General features: G+C 43.0%; 2 protein-coding genes and 1 long non-coding RNA gene across 6 annotated transcripts in view; 2 read left to right on the forward strand and 1 right to left on the reverse strand.

Annotated features, from left to right (window-relative positions):
* Positions 1-1,962: 1,962 nt before the first annotated feature.
* On the forward strand, positions 1,963-5,357 carry LOC114676439 (uncharacterized). The gene is made up of 2 exons (XR_003727490.2): positions 1,963-2,100; positions 2,633-5,357. It is a non-coding gene; the product is annotated as an uncharacterized LOC114676439 (long non-coding RNA).
* A 2,415-nt stretch (positions 5,358-7,772) lies between these two features.
* LOC144339419 (uncharacterized) lies at positions 7,773-13,075 on the reverse strand. The gene is made up of 2 exons (XM_077993959.1): positions 10,749-13,075; positions 7,773-10,535 (listed from the first exon to the last, which is right to left on the reverse strand). Exons 1-2 carry the CDS (start codon positions 10,856-10,858, stop codon positions 10,163-10,165), a joined length of 483 nt encoding a protein of 160 aa, XP_077850085.1. The 5' UTR covers positions 10,859-13,075; the 3' UTR covers positions 7,773-10,162.
* The window catches only part of CD47 (CD47 molecule), a 47,594-nt gene continuing 37,363 nt past the window's right edge, over positions 10,277-20,507 (forward strand). For 3 of the 4 annotated variants that reach the window (XM_015129736.3, XM_015129741.3, XM_015129762.3), the window contains exon 1: positions 10,277-10,446. In XM_015129736.3, the coding sequence (XP_014985222.1) occupies positions 10,401-10,446 (46 nt within the window). In that variant the 5' untranslated portion in view covers positions 10,277-10,400. 4 annotated transcript variants of the gene reach the window in all.

A 20,507-nucleotide genomic window follows, 5' to 3' on the forward strand; every position in this document is an offset into this window, starting at 1 on the left:
TGCAGCACTGATGCAAGTCCTGTGTAGAGAACGCTGCTTTCGAGGACAGGGCAGGTTAGGATGAGCTCTTTACCTTAGTGCGCCAGAAACAGCTCCAGGTGGTCTAGCCCAGATGGCTGTCAAAAATGAACGTATCATTTTCTTTTGAATTATAGAGTATGACTCATTTCTCCCCTACTCCACACACTGCCTCATGGGACCCACTGAATTTGCCACCTGGTGAAATGGGTTATTGATCTGTCATTCCTCCAGGGGATCCCCCAGTTTCGTTTCCTTCATTCTCCAGACAAAGAGATACAATTGCATAACCGTATGGACACTTCCTGCATTTTATCAAAATGGCATCTTGTAAATGGAAACTCACAAGAGATTAGCAAAGATTTCAGATACAAAGTACTTTGATAGACACACAAAAAGGGCATTTTGTAAACTACAGTGAAACCAGTTTCTTAAAGTATTTCTAAACTCACCAAATATAGAATTAAAGAGATCCTCAAGCCACTTTGAAGTACACATTGGTTTCTATCAGAACAAAGGTAGAACATGTGCTGCTTTAACAGATGTTAGAGATCCTGCTGTCCACATGAGAGGCTTCACTTGTAGCTGACTTGTTCCTGTCTCCTGGGTGCTACACAACCCCGACTAGCACTTGTGACCTGAAGCTAATACAAAACACCCAGGAGGCCAGGATACAACTTGGGTTCACAGGGATTCTCCACTCTACTACAGGTGGATCCCTCCTGACCAAGCAAAGGGGACAGAGGAACTGGTGATACTTTTACCAAGATAAATCATGGAACAGGCAGGCTGCTTGTCTTCTGAGGTCGGACACTAAGCCAGTGGCTCACAAACTTTAGCATGCCCCAGAATCACCTGGAAAACTTGATAAAACACAGATTGCTCGGCCACACTCCAGTGTGTCTCCTTTAGTAGGTTTAGGGCTGGGCCCAAGAATTTGCATTTCCAAGTTTCCCGGTGCTGCAGATGCTGTAAATCCAAGTAGCACCCTTTCAGAACCACCCCTCTAAGCTCAGTGTTGGTATAACATCTTTCTTTCTTGCTACCGTTTGTGGTTCCCAGGGCTTGTGGTTGGTGAAGAGATGAGGGAAGTTGCAGCTTCTGCAGCAGCAGTTAGTATGTGGGAGCAGTCAAACTCAGAGGCTGTTCAAGACGGATTAGTGAGGTGGGCGGGGCCTGGAATCAGGCAACCTTTCTCATGATTCCAGACATGTCTGTCTGTCTCGTCTGTTCAAACCCAGTTTATCCATTTCACTTTTAAGGCCCCCTAAAGATAGTTCGAGTCCATTGGCCCACACCCATAGCAATGAGGTCAGTATTAGAGAAAAGAAGATTGACAGATGGAACTCAGAGAGCTCATGTAGTAGCATCAATAAGCAAACTTCATGAGGCACAGTTTCTCCAGCGGTTTTGCACAAGTGGTCATAGCAGGGCAGAGAAGGGTGCACCTAGAGAGCCCTGTGTAGGCAGAAAACAGTTTTCTCAACAGACATTCCTGGCTGCTTCTGGTGGAGGATTCATTTGAAATTGTCAGTCTGCAATGCAGACAGCTACTCTGCAGCTCATTTCAGAGAACACCCATGTACTCTAGCCTTCATTTTCTTTTCCTACAAAACTTCTCCCTCTAAGGATACAAAAGGCAGTCCTTGGAGATCTATTTCTTTCTATGCCTTGGCCCCAAAGAGGAATTCCAGTGCAGGAAAATGTTGCCAATGGGGTTGGGATTAAAAGAAACAATGAGTCTATAGAATGGTTTCGGTCAATTCAAGGGTGTTTGTGTGAAAGGAAGGAAGTAGGGAGTTACCGTGGCTGCCGGCAGTATCTCTGAAGGGATGGGCTGTGGTCATTAACTACCGTACATACGTGGCATACTTCAGGACAGATGACACATTTATCTCTATTTATGTTATGTTTCCTTTGTAGGTCACCCAGGGCTCTGCTCTGCCTCATCCTCACTCTAGGACCCAGGCTGCGCGGGCAGCTGCTGTCTGAGCATTGCTGATTGCCATGGCAGAGGGAAAGAAAAAAGAAAAAAATTGCAAGCTAGGCCTAAAAACTTTGGTCCAGATGTACATGGTTATTGTAAGTTGAATTTTATTTATTTATTTATTCATTCATTCATTCTGTTTTTTTGTTTGTTTGGTTTTTTTTTAGACGGAGTCTTTCGCTCTATTGCCAGGCTAGAGTGCAGTGGTGCCATCTCGGCTCAGTGCAACCTCTGCCTCCTGGGTTCAAGCGATTCTCGTGCCTCAGCTTCCTGAGTAGCTGGGACTACAGGTGTGCACCACTACACCCAGCTAATTTTTGTATTTTTAGTAGAGACAGGGCTTCATCATGTTGGCCAGGATGGTCTCAATCTCTTGACCTCATGATCCGCCTGCCTCGGCCTCCCAAAATGCTGTGATTACAGGTGTGAGCCACAGTGCCCGGCCTTGTGAGTTGAATATTATCCACCCCACCTCCCTCCACAAATTCATGTTCACCCCAAACTTTAGAATGTGATCTTTATTTAGAAATAGGGTCTTTGCAGGTATATTTAGTTAAGGATCTCAAGATGATCCCTAAATCTAATGATGGTCCCTAAATCTAATGATGGATGTCCTTATACGAACAGGAGAGCACACGGAGACAGAGAAGACCCCGCGAAGACAGCAGCAGAGCCTGGAGTGATGCAGCTCAAGTTAAGGAATGCCAAAGGCTGCCAGGCTAGGAAGGCAGCAGTCTTCTCAGGAGCCTTTGGAGAGGGCGTGGCCCTCAGAATAGTGAGAGAATAAACTTCTCTTGTTTTAAGCCTTCTGTTTATGGTAATTTGCTATGGTCATCCTAGGAAACTAACATACCGGCCTGAGTGAGTCCCACTGCCATACCCGATTTCAACGGCACAGGGAAGGACAGTCTCACAGTGCTGGATAGTCTCTCTCAGATCCACCCTCTACCTTTCTATACTCTGCTCTGAGCCTGGAAAGTTAAAATTCAAGAACTGCATAAACAGACTCCCCTTTCCTCTGGCTCCTGGTTAAGATTTGCCAATAGTGGGAGTTCAGAGGGAGTGAGGAGAGTGAAGTCATCTAGTTTGCCACCTACTTCCCTGCCAGGCTGGTTGTAGCGGTGTTCCACTATGGAAGGCCACAGCTCCAGCCAGGCAGCTCCTCCTTCAGTTTCTCCTTTCTCTCGGGGTTCTAGTAACTTGTTTCTTCCCCATGCTCCTCTAGGCGCGGGGTGCAACAGCTGTTGTTAGCCAACGTGCTCTGTCATTCCTGGTTGGTTTCCCATTGCCCCACTCACAGCCTTGTAAACAGTCCTTTTATTAATCTCTTCTCAATAACTTCATTTGAGCATGCCATCTGTTTTCTGCTGAGACCCAGCAGACACACATACCATGCACCCAGGAGGAGCCTTAGAAATCTTTGGTGGACACAGTGACGACCTTGCTAAATTGAGAAGCAGCTCTAGTGAAACAATCGTGGGAAATGCAATGAGAGTGGCAGGTCAAACGATGGCTTTGCTTCCACCCCTCCCTCTCTGACAGAGGAAGAAGTGTGAGCTCTGAAGCAAGATTCAAACTCTGGCTTCCCCGTTTATCAGCTGTAATAGGAACCTCTCTGAACCTCAGCTACTATACGTGTATCGTGGGTATAACAATGCTTCCTTTACAAGGCTGTTATGTGGATTATGGGAGAAAAATATGAAAAGAACCTAGCTATGATAGGCAGAATAATGTCCCCCAAAGATTTCCAAGCCCTAATCTCTGGGAACTTGTGAATACGTTACTTTACATGGCAAGAGAGACAATGTGGATATGATTGAGATTACAGACCTTAAAATAGGAAGATTATCGTGGATTATCAAGGGGGCCCCATCTAATCACTTGAGCACTTAAAAGCAGAAGTGGAAGGCAGAAGAGTTTGTCATAGAGACGCAGCACAAGAAGCAGAGACAGAAGAAATCCAGGGTGAGAAGAATTTAATATGCCATTCCTAGCTCTGGGTGTGCAGAGACTACCTACAATGACTCAAAAGAGGCCTCTAAATACCAAGGGAGATGCCCAGATGGCAACCAGCAAGGAAACAGACCTCAATCCTACAGACAGTGATTTCTGCCCACTACCTGGATTAACCTGGAAATGGACTCTCCCCTAGAGCCTCCGGAAGGGAAAGCGGCTCAGCGAATGCCTTGATGTCAGTCTTGTGAGACTTGAAACAGAGAAACCATCTGAGCCTACTGGACTTCTGACCTACAGAACTGTGAGATAATAAATGGGTGCTGTTTTAAGCCCCTAAATTGGTAGTAATTTGTTATACTAGCAATCGAAAGTAAATCCACTAGCACAGCGCAGTCTTGGTGCATGCTCTATGCCCACTGCACGTATGTTACAGGCTCTCAAAGAGGAGAGGTAGGCAAGATACAAAGGGGTCTTCTCAGGACTCAAAACAGTACGTGCTCTCAAAGAAATAAGCCTGCTGCAATTTTACAATGTAACATAGAAGCTGGCTGTCTCTGGTGCTTTCAAGCTGTCATGAATATGGGTGCCCTACATGAGTGGCCTCCAGCAGCAACCGCAGAGGGAGGAGTAGAGAATGTTGTGCATCTTGTGGCAAAAGCAAATGAATCCTTGTTATTCATTTGACATGCAGAGAAAAACACATACCAGATCACGTTATCATCTCTGTAGCAGGATATCCCTTACCTAAAACCCTCAGTCCTATTATCTCCTACCTTGAGGCAGTTCCTGCTTCTAATATTTGCCCCTAACTGAAACACAGGCTAGCAAGAAAATGATTTCCTGCTGCTGGAGGCTTCCTTCCGTTCTCCTAAGCCAAATCCATCTCTCCAACCCCACAATCCCATACCAATATCTTCCAGCTCCCTAACCATCCAAATCTAACCCTTGACCAGACAGCACAGACCTTCGTTGCTCTGCTGCTTTATTTGATGACTGGGGCTCCTATGCTTTTATAGCTGGGTCAAGTTGAAATAGCATCCTTGGAGACTGGGCTCTGAGCCAGGTATCAGAGACATGGGTCCCTCAGCATTGAATCGCCAAGAAATGTGAAGAAAAAGCAAATTAAGGGCTACCCACTAGGCATAGACATGCGCATCTAGCTTCAATGAAAATTGTTGACACTTTTCCAACTCAAAGTGCTCCTTCAATGCTCCTGAGCAGCAATTGGTGATTCTTTTGATAATATTTTCACTGCCCTTCTTGGAGACCAATCTCACGACATAAGATGATTATTAAAATAAGGGCTAATATTTATTGTGTGCCTACTGTGCCTCGGGCACTGCTCTACATAACTGTAAAGGTGTTAACTCATTAAATTCTCAAGCCATGTTCAAAAGTTAATTTATATTATTTTTATCATCCTTGCTTTACAAATGAGAAAACAAGGGTTCAGAAAGGTTAAATAATGTGTCCAAGGTTAACAGGTAGTAAGTGGCTTGAGCTATAACTCAGACCTAGGTTAAAGTAACTCTGTATACTACACACCACACTGTGAGTTTTCTTGATTGATTCGACACATGTAGGTCTCCAACCAGGCACTATGTTTGACTTTGGAGATTGTGATGGTTAATTTTAGGTATTAACTTGACTGGATTAAGAGATAGGTGTTAAACCATTATTTCTGGGTGTGTCTATGGGGTTATTTCCAGAGGATATTGGCATGTGAGTTAGTGGACTGAGTTGGGGAGATCCTCCTTCCACGTGGGTGGGCACCATCTAATCAGCTGGGGGCGTGGATAGAGTAAAAAGCGGAGGAAAGGCTCTCTTGCTCTTTCTACTGGAGCTGAGACACTCTTCTTATCCTGTCGTTGGCCATCGGAACTCTAGGTTCTCCAACCTTTGAACTCTGAGACTTGCACCAGTGGCCTCCTGGCTTCTTAGGTCTTCAGCCTCAGAATGAGAGGTGCACCAAGGGCTTCCTCTGGTTCTGAGGCCCTCCAGTTTGGACAACCATGCTACTGGCATTCCTGGGTCTCCAGGCTTACAGATGGTCTATCGATGAATGTCTCAGCCTCTTTAATCACATGAGCCAATCCACCTATCTCTCTATCCTATTAGTTCTGTACCTCTAGAGAACCCTAATACAGACATGCAAATATACTCAGGACAAATTTCATTTTCTCCAAGCTAACGTGATAGAAGAGGAAACTATTTCATAGAAACAAATATCTACTGACACATTTTGTTAGTGTATGAACAAAACATCATGGGAGAGATAACTAGAACTATGAAATGATAGAGAATCATGGCAAAGAAAAAAGTAGGGTTGAGAAAGGCTTCTTTGAGGAAGTGATATTTGATCTTGGCCTTGAAGAATGAGTTGGAATTCTTTGAGTTGAGGAGCAGAGAAGAAAACATGAGGGAGAATTATGAGAAGCAGAGCAAACAGTGTAATTGAAGCACAAAAGCCTGAAAGTTGCATAGTCCAGGCATGGAATAATCCAGTGTTGCTAGTGTTGCCTGGCCATGCAACAGATGTTAGTTTGCATTCCATTGGCCAGAATTATTACCAAGTGAAGAATCTTAATTACAAAAGAAAGCACATATTCAGAGACACTAAGAAGAAAGAGGTAATACTCAGAAACTACAACTAGCTGATGACTGATAAGTCAAAAATAGGAACTTAATGACGCTAAGAACCTCTAATATGTCAGGTCAGCTCCAAGGTTAGTTCAATAGTTTCATTCACATATGTTTACACAACACCCTTTAATGCTGGGTGCTTTGTCAGACACTGATGGAAGATACGGTTCCTGACCCTGAGAGCTTTATTTACTCATTCAGTCATTCATTTCTTCATTCTATTTATTCTTTTAACAACCATTTGTTGAGTACATACTATGTGCCAGGCTACTGAACAGGAAGACAACTATATAAACAGATAATTTCAACAAAAGATGGTAACTGATATGCACCAAAGTGAGACTAAAACACAGAGAAGAGCAGTTAACTTATACTGGCATTATCTTGGACCCTGATTTACTGTGGGATCCTTTGCTGTTATGTTCCCTTATGTTGAAAGATGCATCTGGCCCTACACAAAACACAGAATATGAGTAGGTAGGCACATACAGTTCTAAGCTAACCCCTGGGGGTACCAGGAGACAGCACTGTCTCATGTCGTTGCATGACACACCAGTATGGCGCAAAACATTTGCTGAATGAAAAGTTACAATAAGGATACAATTGTATCTACGTAAACGTTTAAAGATACTATCATATCCATACCTACTATGTGGTAGGATCTTGATGTTGTGTGGGGAGGAAGATAAAAGTAGATGTATCCTTTTTTTTTTTTTTTTGAGACGGAGTCTTGCTTTGTCACCCGGGCTAGAGTGCAGTGGCCTGATCTCAGCTCACTGCAAGCTCCGCCTCCCGGGTTTGCGCCATTCTCCTGCCTCAGCCTCCCGAGTAGCTGGGACTACAGGCACCCGCCACCTCGCCCGGCTAGTTTTTTGTATTTTTTTTTTTAGTAGAGACGGGGTTTCACCGGGTTAGCCAGGATGGTCTCGATCTCCTGACGTCGTGATCCGCCCGTCTCGGCCTCCCAAAGTGCTGGGATTACAGGCTTGAGCCACCGCGCCCGGCCTGATGTATCCTTGAGACAGAAATGAGGGAAAGGGAAATTTTTATGCATTGAGAGAGGAAGTTTGTGAATTTTTTCGCTGGCCGTGAAGTCAGGGAGACTTCAGTCCACCCTGAGCTTGTGACCAAGCCTCACTTTCCTTATCTATAAAGATGACAAGAGTGATTTTTGTAAGTTTATTTATCTGTAAAGGGGAAACTGCAACAACTTTGATATTACAGGGTCAAAAGAAAAAAGATGAACATGAGAACAAGGGAGAGAGACGAGAGAGAGAGCAGTGTCACGTATAACTGTGGGCAAAGCGCTCACCATGCCTCTTTCCCTTTGTTTCCTCATCTCAAAAAGGGATATCATAACATTTATGCTTTCTGAGGTTGTTATGAAGATTAACTTAGGTGATATAGCTAATGTGTACTTCCTGTGTTCAAAACATTCTAATATGTATTATTCCCTCCCTCTCCACCCAAGAAACTCCTTACATACAGATGAGCTCAACATCTAAATTAAAATGCTTCGAAAAGTTAAAAGGGAAACCTTTAAAATGATTAAATACTGAAAAGAGCTTAAGGTTATCTCAGGGAGAGGATAATCAAACCTAGGCAGGCTGCTTTGGACTGTCTCTCCTGAGAGAGGCCTGCTCTTCCCTCACCACCAAAACATACCCCAGCTAGATTCCCAAGAGCAGCAGTGGTCACCCAGGTGGCCTCTCATCCCGTTTTCTGCACAAAAAGACATTAAACATATAGCTCAGTAGCTCCCAGTGTAAAACAGAACATCACCCGATCTCTACCTCTGAAGGTTGGGGACAGTCCTTTCTAGCCACTCTTCAGCTTTAGGGGGGTTGGTTGATATCAGGGACAGCTGACAGCCTTATTTAGCCAACCAGCTGCTCTGTGATACACAATGTCCCTAATGCTCAAAGTCTGGTGGATGATTCTTTTGTATCCACATAAGCAGCAGTTGGAGGAGAATCGATGAGTCCCTTTGGTTGCCTCGGGGTGTCAAGGCTGCCATTCAAATCATTACCACCATAATTATTAACCATTGTTTTAGTGAGATGTCTGCCAGACAATTGTTTTTCTTTATTTTTTAATCATTAAAAAAGCAATCAAATTTCACTAGAGCAAAGCTTGCCTCAAGTTGCATCAACACATTTATTAAACCCCTTCTGTTTGCCGAGCTCAATGGAAAGTCTTGGAGGAGGGAATACTTTAAATGCTCTCGGATTTAAAAGAATTGATAATGCTGTGGGGAAGAGGTTCACACAAAAAAACAATTACAGGAAGAAGCTCGATAGTACACAATACACTGGCACAGAGTGTCATAGACAGTGCCACTTTCATATGCTGGGTTTTATTTCTGTGGCAATGGGGTGCTTGGGAGGAGCCGCACTGGGTAGAGGATTTGGAGAAGTGGGGTATTGTGGTGGGAAATTGCTTTCTTTCCCAGCAGGTAGGAGAAAAACAATCAAGGAGGTGGACAGGATGGGCACCCCATTACAGCAGCCACCAGAGCCTGACTTTTTGATGAGAGTACATCAGTTAGAACAACTGTTAAAAGTATCTTCAAAAGTAAAAATACTGTTAAAAGTATTTTTGCTTCAGGATGAATGATGTGGCCTGTGTGATTCAGCGATAAATTAGGAAGCCTTGTCCCTATTGTGGCTTGCGGCCACATTTCGAACCCATTTTTCAAGCATGTTAAACCCAAGCGCAGCGCAGAGGGCTGCACACGGGGCAGTCACAAACCAAGCTGAATAACCTTGCTGGTGGGGATGTGTTGGATACGCTGCTAATGCCTGTTTGCGACAATACTCGCTAGTCCCGGTGGTGGCGGTGTTCGCAGGTAACAATGTTTACCACCGTGAATGGAATTTGTTTGATTAACCCTGATCAGAGGATGAAAACACTAAAGAACCAAGTGAGAAAGACGGAAGAGAACCGCATAGGAAACAGCAGAGCGAGTGGACGAGCGGAACGCAGAGCCCGCCAGGAGCGAGTGGAAGCTCCCTGCGGGCAAGGACCGGGCCGCCGCCCTGCCCTGGGCGTGGCGGCCTCGGGCTCAAGGACGCGCTGGAAGCAGCGAGACACCCCCACGCCGAGTGCGCTTCGGGACCAGACGGCCGCGTTCGGTGGAAGTGGGTGCTGGTGAAAGCCTAGAAGGCGTCCGGGTCCACGCGCGCAGCCGGACGTCGGGTCCAGGGAGAGACTAGGGCTGCGGCCGGGCGGGCGGGGCCGGGTCCCTGAAGCGCGAGGGTGAGAGTGAAAGCAAAGAGGGAAAAAGTAGAGAGAGAGGACAGTGGGGCCCAGCGCCGCGCGAAAGGCAGGAACAGACCCGCGGAGAGGGACGGGTGCAAGGAGGTCCACGGCGAGCGTGGGAACACAGGGTTCAGCCTCCTGCGGCGGGAGAGCACGCGGACCCCAGGGGCGGGCGGGTGCGACAGGACGTGACCCGGAAGCGCGGCGCGTGCCACCGCCCTAGAGCAGGCATCTGGTCTTCGTGGAGCGGGCAGGCGGGCCCCGGGTCTGGAGCCTTTGACTGGGGAGGGCGCCGCGTCAACAGCCGCGGTTGCGGGGCGGGGCCGAGTGCGCGTGCGCGGCTCTCGCGGGCGGGGAGCAGGCGGGGGAGCGGGCGGGAAGCGGTGGGAGCGCGCGTGCGCGCGGCCGGGCAGCCTGGGCAGTGGGTCCTGCCTGTGACGGGCGGCGGCGGTCGGTCCTGCCTGTAACGGCGGCGGCGGCTGCTGCTCCAGACACCGGCGGCGGCGGCGGCGGCGACCCCGCGGCGGGCGCAGAGATGTGGCCCCTGGTAGCGGCGCTGTTGCTGGGCTCGGCGTGCTGCGGTGAGTGGCTCCTCGCTCCCAGCCCTGCGGCTGCTGTCGCTTCGCCCCCGCGGGTGTGTGGGCTGCGCCCCAGCCAGCCCGGCGGCGCCCTGAAAAGAGGGTGGCCGGGTCGCAGAACGCTCGGGCCCCGAGCGCCCGAAGTGCAGACGTGGGAGGGCCCCGCGGGGAATCGGGCGCCCCCTTTCTTCCTCCCTTCCTTTCCCTGGTCGTCGTCTTCCCCCTGGGTGAGAGCGGGGCTCATCTCCTCCCCCCGGTTCTCCATCTCCAAATGCACACGCAGAGGAAGACTCTAAACCGCGCACCTCGCGCAAAAATTAACTAGAAAGAAAGGGCGCGATCGGAGGCGAGGGGCTGCAGCTGCCAGGGATCCCCTTCTTTCGCACCCCTCTCCCTTCTCAGTGCTTAGACGCATTTGGGGTTGAGGGAGGGAGTGGGAGGGCCCGGGCCTCTTGCGATGGAAGTGCGCATTTTGGCGAAGTCGGTGAGAAGGGGTTTCTGCCGTTTGCCTCCCACATGAACATAGGAGCGAAGAGGACGTAAAGGACACAATTAAGTTTCATTTTCAACTCAGCGTTCAATCAGAAGAATCTTCCGGCCGTGTAATTTTTGCTGTAGTTTTTAATCCTAAAAATAAGCTTGCTGGAAACTCTTTCTTTCTCGTGACCCCCACGCCCCATCAGCCACTTGCATACATTCTAAATTGTACGTTGAAGTTTTTCCCACTTTATTTGGGGGAACCGTTTTAAAAGTAATCTGGATTTCGCCTGAAATAGGAAGACAGTAACCTCCAGTCAAAACATGTGCAACAGAATGGGATTTGGTGTCTTTCGACGCCAAAGAACCTCCCCCCCGCCACCCCCCACCCCGAGCTTTTGGAATCCATTTCGCTTTTGTAAAACGTGTGCTTCGTCTGTAAAAACTGAGCGAGGAATAGAAACATTCGTAGCTCTACAGTGAGTGCCTGTCACACTTCACATCTATAGAGCCTTTTGTGAACTTTTGTAAGATTCAGAATTCAGCTTGAGTACCAGTAACAGCAATTGTTACATTTATCCTAGAATGCTAAATTAATTCAATTTTAAACTGATTATTAGCCTCAGTGTGCCATTCCTAAAGGCTTGTGACTTTAGCTATTTCCAAGATGCCCTTAAGTCTCTGCTGACCACTTGAATCAACATCTCCGTTATCTAAATGGTTGATGTTAGTGTTTCCTGTCATCACGTTTAGTATGCTTGTTGCCTTTACTATTATTATTGCCAAAACTGCTTTCAGAGATGTGTTGTATAATCGCATAATAATTTCAGAACGCTTTCATTTTGATCCAGATATGAAGTGATACAGTATCACTTATTCAAATTGCCTAAATAGTAAAAAGTATAAACCGTATACTATTTTTAAAACAGGTAGGTTAGATTTAAATCAAGTAGATTAGAACTGTTGGAATGGTACTTTGATAGGATTTATGTTAGGCCTTCTTTAGTAATAGTTAATATCATGTAATTAGCATTCGTTTACACACAATTTTAATGTGTTCGAATCCCTAGAGTCATAGAATTCAGAATTTATAGTATTTTATTGTACTTAGTTAATATTAACCTGAAAAAAACCCGCAAAATACAGGCATTATGTATGATTTAAGTGTGGACTGTAAAACAGGAAGTGATAGTATTTGTTATAAAATATGTTTTTGTATGTGTTTAATATATAGCTTCGAAAGGGACATGTATGAAGATGTCTCAGCAAACCAAGGGTTTGAGAGACTGACTTTAGAATCTAGAATGAGTAAGAAAGTCATGGATCTGTACATTCATTTCTGTTGAAGTTTGATTTTGTTTTCAGTTTCATTAATTAAGCCCCAGGAATCAGGGACCTTTCCTGGCACCCTCTACAGTGCTAGTGGCCTTTGTGGTGAAAGAAGTTATCTCAGATACTCATTTCATGCAATTACAGGCAAACTGCAAGGCACCTTAATGGTTTGCGAGATGTGGAATGAATTACTATGTTGCGTTCCACTCTGCCCCCACTCATGTCCAATTATACTTTGTTTAAAAGTGCATAGTTTCAGTGGTATTTATTAGCTAGCAAATAAAACCTTAAATAAATAATGATGGTGTTGTGAACTGTCTTTTTAGTGGTTGAATGATTTCTCTTTGTACAAAATGAGGTTTTTTTTTTTTTTTTTTTTTTTAAATCAGGGCACATATGATTAAATAAAATTTTTTTCCATTGTCTAAGTCTAGTAGTAATTCGGCTTGTTTAAATAAAAATGTTTTCTCTTAAAGAATATATTATTTTTAAATACAAGTTGCCATTTTAAGGAAGTAAACGCCTATTTAAAAGTACGTATTTATGGGGCCGCCCCAGCAGTCTAGAGGCAGTGTTTTTTAAAGCATTACACTAAATGCCTACCATTAGGACACTTGCTCATGCTGTCATCTGTGTTTTGGCAGATGTTTTATCTTTGCCACTGAGTTGTTCATGGAGATTTGAAAGGCCAGGTTCTAAAGATGAGAGATAGATGACTTTCCCCCAAATTGTTGCATATTCTAAATCCAAAATAATCACGCATGTTAGCAAAACTAGATTTACATTTCATAATACGAATTCAGCTATAGCTAGTATATAGGCATTGTTTTTAATATAGTAATGTTCTTTTTGTGACATAATTTTCAATCACTTTCCCTGTCTTTTAGGTTTCTGCCTACCTTTTTATACAAGATAAACATTTCTATTTTCATATCTTATATCTCAGTCTGATTTTAATAATATTGTCTTGGGTTATCATGAAGTTACTTTCACTTTGTATACTGGTGTAGATAATTCTTCTGTGATAAAAAGAGCAACAATAATAGTGTAGGATCAGTTTTGTTAAACTCATTGTAGTACTGAAGTAGAAAATACAGAGCACCCAGGAAATTTGATTCTGATATATCTAGACTAAGACAATAGAATCTGGGGTTTTCCTCTTCATGATTATACAGTGTTGAAACAGAAATCAAGCTATACCCACCTCTGAATATTTCATTCCAAATCCATGGAGCAGTTGCATAAGAGTCAGAATCTGGTCAGTCTTATGGTTTGAGATTCAGATTAGGAGAATTAATGTGCATATTTGAATATATATCACACCTGTAGGTTAAAAGGTAAAGCAAGGGGTTTGGCAAGTTCAAGGTCTGTCAAAACCACTTTTTCCATTTCAAGCAAGTATGGGCCTATGCTATGCACCAAGCAGTTTGCAAAGCCCTGTTTGGCATATAGACAAATTTCAGACAGTATGTCTCTTAATGACTTAAAATGTAGTATATAGACCATAGGGATATCTGTTTTTATCCCCTGATGGTACTTAGGTGCTTGATAAGGCCATAATTCTGGATGTTATTGACTTTAAACTGCCCTGCCCCTTGTAATTCTAAGTTGGCCTCTTCTATTCTTATAAGGCCACCTTTTTTTTTTTTTTTTTCTTGAGACAGAGTCTCGCTCTGTCGCCCAGGCTGGAGTGCAGTGGCTCAATCTTGGCTCACTGCAAGCTCCGCCTCCCGGGTTCACACCATTCTCTTGACTCAGCCTCCCCCAAGTAGCTGGGACTACAGGCGCCCGCCACCATGCCCGGCTAATTTTTTGTATTTTTAGTAGAGACGGGGTTTCGCCGTGGTCTCGATCTCCTGACCTCGTGATCCTCCCGCCTGGGCCTCCCAAAGTGCTGGGATTACAGGCGTGAGCCACCGCACCCAGCCAAGGCTACTTTTAAATTCGTTAGGGGGATTGCTTTGGGTCAGAACTAAGTACAACTTGTGGACACTCCACTCTACCCCCAGACCTTTATTTTAGCATTCATTGAGGAGAGATCTGCCTTCATCCTTTCTGTACATAACCCAATTTAGTTAGAGACTCCAGTTATTCAAGCCAGACGCTAGTTCTAAGGGCAAAAGTAGGTAGAATTCCTTTCTGGCATGTATCTTTACTGGTGATCTTTGCTTCTTTACCTTAGAGGCTGCTGAGACTTCTTACCCTATTCCTGAACATCCATTCCCAGCAGATAATTAACTTCCTACTCTACCGCAAAAAATAGTGGTGTGTGGTTTGGACTCCCTCAGCTTCCCTCCCACCATTACTAAACTGATCTATAACGTCTTAGATAACCTTCATCTCATTCTCTTCCCTCATCCAGCTTCAGAAGAAAACCTACTCACCTTTCCAAGGAAAGGACAACCTGTCTACCATCTTTTCACTTATACCATCTTGGAGACCTGCTCAGTCAGCTTAATTCTTCAGTCTTGCATCTTAGATCCATCCCTCTCCATTGACTCCTTCCCCTTAGCTTGCACACGTGATCAAATTTACCCCATATTTAAAAATAAAAAACCTCAAGAACCAAAATGTCCTTGCCCTTGTCCCTGCTTCCACATTGTCAGTTGTTGCCTTCTCTACTTTCTTACACTGCCAAATTTATTGTAAAAGAATCACTGCCACTTAATATATTTTAAGTGCTTGATAAAGCCATCTTCTTTCTCTTTCATTTCTCAAACATAGTGTACATCAGATCTCAGTAGTCCGTTAACAGATGGAAAGATATTCCCCACGAATATTTAAGCATCTTTTCTCTATAATTAACCTACCATTCAACTAGCTATGCATACCATTTTGGTTAACAATTTCAATTTTCCCCTCTTTATCTCACCTGCTTTCCACAACTAACTTCTGTTGATTACTGTAAGTTTTAGGTCTTCTCTCCAGTTGTTCTTTACCTGGACTATTGCAATAGTCTCTTAATGGATCTCCCTTTCTCTTTTCCCTTGCTGCCCTCAGTCCTTCCTTTGCACTGCTGTCAATGTTATTTTTTTTTTTTAATGAAATTAAATCCGAGTGGTTTACGATTGTTTATGTTATCAAGTCTAAACTCAGCATGACATTCAAGGAAGCCCTTTAGAATTTTTCTTAATCATCTTTTCCAACCTCATTTCCTAGAGCTCACCTAAATAATTCTCTGCTTTCAGTTCTTCACTTTCTGGCTGTACACGTTACTCTGCCTAGAAAGCCCCTTCTTTCCCATAACATTGTTATTCATCCTTTAAGACCCAGTTTAAACATCACCCTCTAGGAAGATCATTCACCCTCTAGGAAGACACATTCTTGTGATTTTTAAGGAACTTTTCTATCCAACCATACAAGTGACTTGAGATTTTCCATGAAAATATGCAGCTTCATGATTTCATAATCAAGTCTATACAAGTGAGAAGCAGTGGCAGGTTCTCTTGAAATATGGAAGAAAAGTGTATCTTCTCCCACATGACTTTTAGATTTTTCTTCTATGGAATTTGTACTTTAAACTGTTTACATTCACAAGGAATGTACTGAATCCTACTTTCTGGACCCTGTGTTAGATTCTTGGGATACCAAATGAAGACAATGTCTTACTTTCTGAGCCTGGAGAGATCAGTTAAGTAAAATAGTAATTATACAGTAGTAGGTACAGTGACAACATTTGAACACAAGGCAGTGGGAGCAATAAGGAGGGGAAGAATACATTTGAGTAATGGTAGGGAAGGGAAACAAGACTGAACAACTCAACTGCGCCTTTGTAAGAAGAGCAAAAGTTAGCAACTGTAGCTGCCATTTATTGAATACTTGCTGTATATGTGAAAGGTGGTACAAGAACATGTTCATTATCTTATTAAATCTTAACAATATCTCTATGAGGTATATACCACCAGTATTCACATTTTATAGATGAGGAAACCGAGAGGCAGAGGTAAGTAACTTACCCAAGGTTATACAGCTAAGAAGTGCATGAACTGAGCCTTAAACCAGGGTCTGACCCCTAAATGTGTGCTCTTAACTATTATACACCCTATATACTCAGTGGGGTAATAGTGTATAATAGTTAAGAGGCTATTTAGGTTTGAGGAACAGTATGTGCTAAGGCATGGGGGTGAGAGTGCATTTGCATAGTCATGGAATTGCAGTAAGGTCATTATGATCGGAGCTTAGTGTGGAAATGAGGGAGTACAGGAGGTGGGGCTGGAAAGGATCTTGAAGGACCTCGTTTGTATTCCATGCTAATGTACTTAGAATTTAGCCTGAAAAGGGTTGAGGGTGTTGTTAAAGTATCTTAGGCAAAGGAGTGCACATTTGCATTTAGAACAGTTATTTTGGGAACTGTAGAAAATACGTCAGGGCCAGGATGGAGAAACCTTGAGGATGGAGGCAGGGAGCTGGTTAGGAGGGTATGGCAGTAGTTCGAGGGAGAGGATAAGTGTCTAATTCATTCATTCAACAGACATTGGATTTAGGAATTATTAATTAGGTTGAACCTACTAAGAATTCTCCATGGCTAAGGAGAGGGAGGAATCTAACGTGATTCTTAGGTCCAGGTCTGGTTCACTGGTAGATGATAGAAAATGCTTTAGCAAAGTGATTTAGGCTGAGGGGGTACATAAGTTTTTGGACATACTGACTTTGACGTAACTGTATTATATCCAAGTGGAAGTGCGCAGCAGGCAGTTGGCTGTCCAACATCTGCAGTTTAGAAGAAAGGCAGTGCATGATTAAGTTTTTTATTTAAAAGTTTGCAGGTGAAGAAAACCATGGGAGTCAGGGAAAATACTGGGGGGCAGAGGGTGCTGAATCGGAAGCCCTTAGGGACACTAACATTTAGTGTGAGTCAAGGAATAGATTTCAACAAAGAAAGCAAACTAGCATGGGATGGACCAAGCAGGAGGAAATTCATAATCAAGAGATACCATGGAGGCCAAGAGAGAAGAGCAAGAAAGAAACCACCCACTGGCTCAAGAACTGTGGAAAAGACAAGACAGAAAGTGAACCATGCATATTTGATTTTTCACAAGGGATTGATGGTGACTTTGGCAAGAGCTGTAGTAGTAAAGAAATAGGGGTGAATGGGTGGAGGCCGGTAACAGATTTAAGGATTGAATTGGAAGTGAGGAAATGCTTTAGATTGTTAATTTGGGATGCTAGGGAAGAGAGAGACAAGTATGAGGGATTTTTTTTTTAAATTGGCGAATATTCAAGCAATTTTTAAAGACACACACAAAACACCTTGTAAATGGAATGGGGGATGTGGGAGGCTGATAATCAACTAAGGGAAGTCCTTGAGGAGACTGATGCAGAAATGGAAACTAGCTCTCAGGTGATGGGATTTATTTCTGAAAAGGAAGCAAAAAAAAAAAAAAAAAACAAAAACAAAAAACAGTGTGGATAGTTGGGGTTGCAGGTAAGTTTATAGGGAAGGAGTATTGGAAGCTTCAGGATTCTCCTCTGAAGGATTCAGTTTGTATTAAGAAATAGGGAGACAGGACTGTTGGAGAGTGTGGGATAAAAGGCAAAAGGGAGTAATTTAAGAGTTGTTAAAAAGAAGAGAACATTTACATGAAACATGTAAAAGGATAAAGATTGAAGGCCTGGAGGAGCAGGGACTATGACATTCTTCTATTTTTGCCTAGTAGCAACACAAATTTTCTTAGAAATCTGTAAGACCGATTACTCTTCTGCCCATCCATAAGGACGTTATCCATACAGAGAAGATAACACTTGTAACCTTGTATTACATAAAGTACTTATCGACAGCCGGGCGCGGTGGCTCACGCCTGTAATCCCAGCACTTTGGGAGGCCGAGGCGGGCGGATCACAAGGTCAGGAGATCGAGACCACGGTGAAACCCCGTCTCTACTAAAAATACAAAAAATGAGCCGGGCGCAATGGCGGGCGCCTGTAGTCCCAGCTACTCGGGAGGCTGGGGCAGGAGAATGGCGTGAACCCAGGAGGCGGAGCTTGCAGTGAGCCAGGATCGCGCCACTGCACTCCAGCTTGGGCGACAGAGCAAGACTCCGTCTCAAAAAAAACAAAAACAAAAACAAAAACAAAAAACATAAAGTACTTATCATCGCCCATATGAGAATTGTAAGCTCGTAAAAGATAATAACTATATTTTTTCATTGCTGTATCCCCACATCCTGTCACAATATTTCATCACAGGTAATTCTCGACAAATGTTGGTTGCATTTTTAAAATTTCTAACCTGAACTTGTGTGCTGTGACCACCATGGATTGAGTCTTCTCTGCCACTAAAAAGCTGTTTTCTAGACTGTGATCTGAGATGGTTTGGGCTGATAGTCTATATTCACCAGTACTTGTACAGTTCCAGTGAAGGTTTCAAGTCTAATACTTTTGGCATTTGATATAAAATTATTTTCCCATTTTATTTGCTAATTTATCTATAACTCTGGCATTACTCTTGGTTACATTTGTCTACTTCTATCTGATTTAGACTGCTATAAGCATTATTTTGTTTATTCAGAGTTTTCTTATTCATGTTAATTATCTGTGTTTCTTTATTTGCTCTCTACATTTTAAATAGTTTCTTCACTTTGCTGTTTTATGAGAAGGCAGTAGGCAAAAGGAAGAAACCCCAAATCAGACAGTTTTACTGCTTAATAGTTTTTTAATGCATCTTAGTATAGAGATTGAAGTTGTAGTTAACAGCTAGAGTGATATTTTTGGCCTGCCCTTATTTATTAATTACTAGTGCAAAGGTTATTCAAATTATGGTTTATCCAGGTCAACTTTACTGTTATTTTTACTAGTAGCATTTATTCTACTTAAATTGCTTCAGCTATAAAATGTTTTTATTATAACATAATGCAGTGCAATTATTGCTTTCTGTATTCCTTTGAAAATTCATTCTCTAAACATTTATGAAATTGTGGATTGTTTACCAACTACTTCTTACTTACTTAATTAAAGCCTTTGCAAAAAGTTTCATAGGATGACTGAGTTCATTTGTACCTCTTTTTTTTTTTTTAAGAATAATCTCTAAAAAGTCAAACCATGATTCATGCAAATATAAAATGAAAATATGTCAAAGATTTTATTTTACTCATTAATTAACAAGCAAACCAGCAAGAAGGCAAAAGCCTTTTAAAAGAAAATTGGAAAAACAGACACTTTTATAGGTAATCAAGAATGCCTAAGTGAATTTGCTAATAAATTCCAAATTGGTCAATATCCTCAGGGCAGTAAAATGTAATCTTTTGGAGTCCTCTCTTCCACCAGGTGGAAATCAATTGCAGAACATGATTTATTTTTATCTCTAGGGACACCAATCCATTTGAATTACCTTCAGTTTTCTACAACTTAGGAAACTGTAAAACAGCCCAGTCAAAGTCAGTGAAAGACGCAGGCTTCTATAGAGTCAGGTAATTCCACAGGGTCTGTTAGACATTGCCCAGCACTTCGCTGAAAGAATACCCAGTAATCTTTGTATCCCTTTCAAAATCTTGACCATATTTTCTGATACTTGCCTTCCTTTGTAATTTGAACATCTTCACCCCCTTTTTCTTCTCTTGTATACTACGTTCTCTCTCCCTCAGTGTTTCTCTCTCAGGGGAAAGAATTCACAATTCCAAAGTTTTAAAGAATGCAACAGAAGTCCAGGTTTTGCCTTGGGCTTCCTCATACTTGGGCAGCTAGAAATGTAGAAAACTGGGAAGAGGTGAGCTGTGGATGCCCACAATGTAGGTTCAGACTGCAGTTTCCCAGAAATATAACCATTTGGACTAGTCAAAGAAGGTCCATATCATTACATTAAAATGCCAGATTATCTAGTTTTTATAGTATCGCCCTACGTTTTTACAGCATAGTATTGTTTAGAGAGTACTTGCTGCTGTATTTTCCATGTTAATGCTCAACACAGTTCTGTGAAGTAGCCCAGTGTTTGTTTTTGATCCTCCTATTTAAGAGATCCGCCTATTTTAGAGAGTAAATCAAGGCATAGAAAAGTGAGTTGCTTAAGGCAGCATATTAAAAAGAGGTAGAAATAGAATTTTTACTCAGGTGTTTTGAACATTATCCAGTACATATTCCACTATGCATCCTTGCATTCAATTCATGGGGTATTTATTGAATAAACATTGTGTTCTTACAATAGAAACATTCTATGCCTCTGATTTTTATTCCAGTTTATGTAGAAGGAAATCCTAATTGTGAACTATTAACAAAGTTGATGTTTTATTTATATTTGTTAGTAATTTGTGTTTTGTTTTTGT

Source organism: Macaca mulatta, chromosome 2, assembly GCF_049350105.2.
Source record: "Macaca mulatta isolate MMU2019108-1 chromosome 2, T2T-MMU8v2.0, whole genome shotgun sequence".
NCBI lineage: Eukaryota > Metazoa > Chordata > Mammalia > Primates > Cercopithecidae > Macaca > Macaca mulatta.